The following is a 6119-nucleotide window of genomic DNA, read 5'->3' as shown; positions in this document are numbered from 1 at the left end:
AATTAAAGTGATAATAGGATAGACTAATGGTCAGCTAGAGCTAGGACTCAATGTATAGTGGCTAGAGAAGAAATACCTGGAAGGAAGTATTTGAGGTAGACATTAGGGGGCAGAATTTGGTGGGAATCCTTTTTGTTTTCTATTGGGGTGACATTGGTGAATAAAATTGTACAGGTTTCAATTGTACAATTCTATAATACATCATCTGTGTATTGCATTGTATGTTCACCACCCCGAGTCAGTTCTCCTTCCATCACCATCTATTTGATCCCATTTACCCTCATCCACCTCCCTCCTTGCCCCTTCCCCTCTGGTAACCACTAAACTGTTATCTGTGCCTATGAGTTTTGGTTTGTTTGCCTTGTTCATTTGTTGCTTTCAGTTTCATATCCCACACATGAGTGAAATCAAATGGTTCTCGACTTTCTGTTTGACTTATTTTACCTAGCAATAATAATCTCAAGATCCATCCAGGTTGTCACAGATGGCAGTATTTCATCTTTTCTTATGGCTGAGTAGTATTCCATTGTATTAAGTACCACATCTTCCTTATCCAATCATCTATCAAAGGGCACTTTGGTTGAGAAAAGTATTTGAGGACAAGAGTTGTGTGGGCTCCATGAGGGATGGAAGGCAGAGAAGGAGGGAGCAGTGCAATAGTTATTACGACCCAGATACTTTACAGATAAGAAAACTGAATCGATTCACATAATTATCTGAGTTCACATATGTAGTACATTTTACTAAATCCAAACCTAACTATTTTTGATAATAAATATTTATATTAATAAGTGTATAGTAAAAGGGTTTCATTTAGTTGTATATAATACTACTACTGAGCTGACATAGGTACATACTATGAACACACTCTTACATAGGCATTGTCTGTGTGTTTCATTGTTTGTTTTTTCCAATTTGCAATTCTTCCCTAATTAAGAGCTGGAGAATTCCTTAGCTAGCTTGGCTCTATTTTGATGCAGTATGTATTTTCATTATTGGTTTACAGTATGAAATATATATACAAAACAGCATGTAAGTATGTATCTGAGTATGTGAATTTGTGAGTGTGTGTGTGTGTGTGTGTGTGTCTGTGTGTGTGTGTGTGTACGATGTATCTGTGTGGGGTTTAACAAATAGTGGTAGAATCATTCACACACCCAATACTGAGCTGAAGAGAAAACATTAAAATCATGTTTATATTATAATTAGCTATTTACATGTGCTCTCCCACTGGTCTATGGGTTCATAAAAAGCAGATATGCCTCATTATTCATAATCTCTTCTTTTAAAATAGGTATGACACATCCATCTGTGTTTAATAATTATCCTTTGATTATAAAGTACACATAAATATAGCTGCATATAAAATATTTTTATAATTTTTTTAGGTTTTCACTCAGGTCTATTCTCTTCTGTGCAACTATAACTTTCTCCTGCAACACAACAATAGAGTATTTGTGAAGCTCTAAATGGAGTTCCCTTTGCTTGAGAAGCAAAGCTAAAACCTATTTATATACCATAAGTTTTAAGATTTTTTAACTGTTCTATAATAGCTGCTATTCTTCTCTTTGTCATTTTATGCATAAAATGATGTCTTCAGGTCCTTTGTGTAAAGACCACAATAATGTATCCTGAGGTTTTTATGTATGGCATAGAAAAATCAATATATGCAAAGGATCATACAGTAATGTGAATTAATGATACACTTCTGGAAAAATAGCCTGATGTAACAAATAACAGGTAGATATTTTGGGGTCAGCTCCATAGATGTCATCTAACCTTTGTAAAATTATTAACAAAATAGTCTTTTTATTATTTTTCCTTTAATTGGTTTGTATACCTTCATCATTTTATTATTTGTCATCTATAATTGTGTTACTTTGCAATGAATATAATTTGTGAATATGTTCTCTTATGCATGTGTGCCTAGTTTCTTTAGCAGATAGGCTCCAAATATCAGAGAAGCAGCTGGAGACCCTCTGTGTAACTAAGGCAGGATTACAGCTCCATTTTTATGTGTGTATTTACTGATTAAAACATCATCCATACGACAGAGGAGATAAAATGGCTGACAGTACTAAGCTGCCTTCTCTAAAGAATGCTTATGGCTGCATTTTTGGCAACTTGGGGCAAGTTTCATGATTAAAAGGAAAGAAAAAAAAGCATTCATATTTCCACAGGCAATTTAAAAAATATCTTTTGGAATAAATTTAATAGTGTATCATCATAGCACTTCACAACATATCTTAAGAGCTACCAGGATCTCTTTTTGTTCAAAATTCATCTGAGAGTTAATTCCTCACACTTAATAGCTGAAAGCTATCATAACTAAAAGGTTGGTAATAGAGAGTCATTGCATTATATGAATAAGTCCATCAATTCAGAAAATTATCTCAGAATCCATGGATATTCATATATGGACTTTGGCAGCAAAGCACTGCATAAATATTCAATGTATTATGTTAAATATTTATGTTTATAAATATACATTTCATATTTAATGAAATGAGTAGAAATATCAAAGGTCTATTAACATCTTTATTCTGTCTAATAAAAAACAAAATACACATGCACTATAGTAATTAACTGACTTATATTACTCTTATTTTTTGACACTAAAGTTAGAAAATAATGCTTATATTTAGATACGAATGCAACATACTAAGGAGACTGAATATTTGTTATATGAAACAAAGTTCCAGGAGATAACACACAATTCAAGAAAAGAGTCTGCTGCCTGCAGCTTAATAATCTTGTCAAGGAAATGACCGAAAGTGGGGTGCAACTATTTTGTAGCACAATGGTCTTTGTTGATCTATTGACTCACTTCATTGGCACAAAGCGGAAGCTGGGCCTGCAATTCTCTCTCCCTTCCCCCTGGCTCTTTCCTAATTGTCTCTGGTTCTTGGTCTAGAAGCAAGACGTCAACTCCATGAGGAAGGGCCTGGCTTCTGCAGGCTCATTACCAAGGTCCAAGACAATGACATGGACCTGATTATAGTTTGTCATCCTGGGGTCCTGCCTCCTGTTTTCTCAGTTTCAGCTCATGATTGTGGGATTCCCAGCTTGTGCTCATGGGTTCCAGACTGCTCGCAATGCTTTGTGCTTCAGCATCAGAGATGGACACTGCCTTGCAGGGACTGTTTAGCCAGCCCCACATTGCTTTATCCAATTCCCTGTACTATCATCTCTCTCTCTCTCTCTCTCTCTCTCTCTCTCTCTCTCTCTCTCTCTCTCTGTCTGTCTGTCTATCATCTATCTATACCTATCTATCATCTATCTATCTATCCATCCATCCATCTATCCATCCCTATCATCCACCTCTCATCTATTTCTCTCCTACTAGTTCTACTTCTTTGATTGGACACTGACTGGCATACAAGTTCTCAAACTCATCCTAGAAAAAGTGCTACATACCTCATTGCTGAATATCACTATGGTCACCTACAAAGTACTCCCCCTTGGGAAGCTATGCACCAACGCCAGCGCCTAGTCTGCCCTCCAAAGCAATTTTGGAATTTTTTTTCTGGAATGGCCATCACAACTGTCATCATATTACCCTTGATGTCCTGAATGTCATCAAAAGGTCTTCCTTTCAATATTTCCTTTATCTTCAGGTAAAGAAAGAAGTCACTGGGGGCCAGATCAGGTGAGTAGGGAGGGTGTTCCAATACAGTTATTTATTTACTGGCTAAAAACTCCCTCACAGGCAGTGCCATGTGAGCTGGTGCATTTTTGTGATGCAAGAGTCATGAATTGCTGGAGAAAAGTTCAGCTCGTCTAACTTTTTCACGCAGCCTTTTCAGCACTTCCAAATAGTAAACTTTGTTAACTGCTTGTCCAGTTGGTACAAATTCATAATGAATAATCTCTCTGATATCAAAAAAGGTTAGCAACATCATTGCAACAAGTTCTTAAACTTAATTGTCAGACCTTGTGTATCACTAATTCTGGAGAAAGAAAAATTTCCATGATTATTTAATTATTAACCTCATTAGCTGAGTCACCTTCAAGTCATAAAACTTAAAAGTTCCCTATTGTTAATAGTTCCTTAATGTTAATCACCTTTCTTAAGCATGGTACACTTATCAACACCAAGAAATTAACATTAATGCATTACTATTAACTAAACTTCAGACTTTATTCATATGTTACCAATTTTTCCACTATCTTTGTGTCCCAATAGACAATCCAGGATACCACATCATATTCAGTCATCATGTTCTCTTAGTCTCCTCCAGTGTCCATTGATATCTCATACTTTTTTCTCCCTTTTTTCACCCAACTACTTGACAGTTTTGAAAAGTCTTAGTCTTTAAATGTATTCTTTGGAGCAACACTAAGTTTACGTTTGACTTTTTTTTTTCCAAGATGAGATTGGAATTATGGCTATTCAAGAACACCACAGATCTGACAGACGCTGCTCATCCATACCAAAGCTACTGGTGCTCCCTCCTAGAATTCCCAATGGATTTTACTAACAGAAGCCTCGGAGACCTGTATTCCTTCTTGCACAGCTCTGGAGTCAGCCTAAGCGGCAATATGTTTAGGAGGGGGGGCATATACTACTTGCATGTGACACCCAGCGTCTATGGGGGTGCTGGAGGCCACGGCACCCGCATCTCAGTCTCCAGGCGCTTGATGAACTATGGGTATGATAATAACAGAGGGAACCTGCTGTTAGGCGATGAGAAGATGACCATGCAAAACCTGAATGATCGCCTAGCAAACTACCTGGAGAAGGTGCGGCTCCTGGAGGAGGCCAGCATTAAATATGAACAGCAGATCAAGCATTGGTACGAAACAAAAGTGCCCAGCCCCAGCCGGAACGACAAACGCTATGACGAACAAATCGAAGCCCTGAAAAATCAGATTAAAGAAGCTCACCTGGAAAGAGGCAAATGGATCCTGCAAGTTGATAATTGTAGATTTACTGCTCAGGACTACGAACTAAAACGTGAGACTGAGAGAGAGATGCGCCTGATAGTGGAGTCTGATATCTGTGGCATGCGTAAGCTCATTGATGAGCTATCCCTACGTAAAACAGACTTGGAGATTCAAATAGAAGACCTGAATAAAGACCTGCTTCTCCTCAAAAAAGAACATCAGCAGGAAGTGGACAAGCTACGCCAACATCTGGGCAAGACTGTCAACGTGGCGCTAAAGGCTGCTCCAGGCCTGAACATCAGTGCCATCATCGATGAAATGAGGCGGAGATATGAAGCCTTGGCTGAGGAGAACCTTCAGAAGGCCAAACAAGATTTTCAGTTACAGACAGAAGGTCTGCAGCAAGATGTCACGCGAAACACTCAAGAGTTAAAAGAATTTGAGGCTCAAATAAAGGAGCTGACCTGCACCTACCAGGAGGTGGACATAGAACTCAAGTCTCAACTCCGAATGAAAGATTCTTTGGAGCATACACTGCTGACTACCAAAGCTCATTATAATAGCAAGCTGGCCTCCATCCAGGCAGAGCTGAATGCCCTACAAGGCTCAGCTGTCGCAGATTTTGACGACTGCAAAGCACGAGAACCAAAAATACCAGGAACTCCGTGACGTCAAGATCCAGCTTGAACAAGAAATTGAGACTTACCGTTACCTTCTGCAAAGAGGAAGGGATATAATAATTACAGAATCACAGTTAAGCACCCTGGAGGAGAGAGAGATAAAGAAAATCAGGATGATTAAGACAGTCGTAGAAGAAAGAGTGGCTGGCAAGGTCGTGTCATCTGAAGTCAAACAGGTGGAAGAAAATATGTAAACACCTGCCGGAAGGAGGCAAAGTTCACTTCCTTTCTTAATAACCAATAAAAGGTATGCATTGGCCTTATTCGGGGCTCAGTCCTTGAAACTGGAGTCCCTTGGCCCCGCTTTAGCCAGATTAAAAAAAAAAAAAAAGAACACCACAGATCTGAAATTCTCTTATCATCATGTTCTATCAGGGGTATATTATATCAATACAATATCAACACAATTTATCACCTAGTTAAGGTAGTATCTGCCAGATGTCTCTAGTGTAAAGATACTATTTTTTTCTTTCTATGGTTGAACAGGATTTTTTTAAATGTTTTTTTCAGAATTGGATGCAATTCTGCAATAAATACATCAAAAATGTAAAT

General features: G+C 38.1%; 1 protein-coding gene across 1 annotated transcript; it reads left to right on the top strand.

The window, feature by feature from the left end:
- The first annotated feature begins 4371 nt into the window (after positions 1-4371).
- LOC109376899 (keratin, type I cytoskeletal 20-like) lies at positions 4372-5761 on the top strand. The gene is given in 2 exon segments (XM_019633052.1): positions 4372-5490; positions 5492-5761. Coding segments are annotated over 2 exon segments (1389 nt in total).
- Positions 5762-6119: the final 358 nt, after the last annotated feature.

Source organism: Hipposideros armiger, unplaced genomic scaffold, assembly GCF_001890085.2.
Source record: "Hipposideros armiger isolate ML-2016 unplaced genomic scaffold, ASM189008v1 scaffold_1232, whole genome shotgun sequence".
Taxonomy (NCBI): domain Eukaryota; kingdom Metazoa; phylum Chordata; class Mammalia; order Chiroptera; family Hipposideridae; genus Hipposideros; species Hipposideros armiger.
The sequence above is the reverse complement of the archived record's forward strand: the minus strand, read 5'-3'. Positions and strand labels throughout refer to the sequence as shown.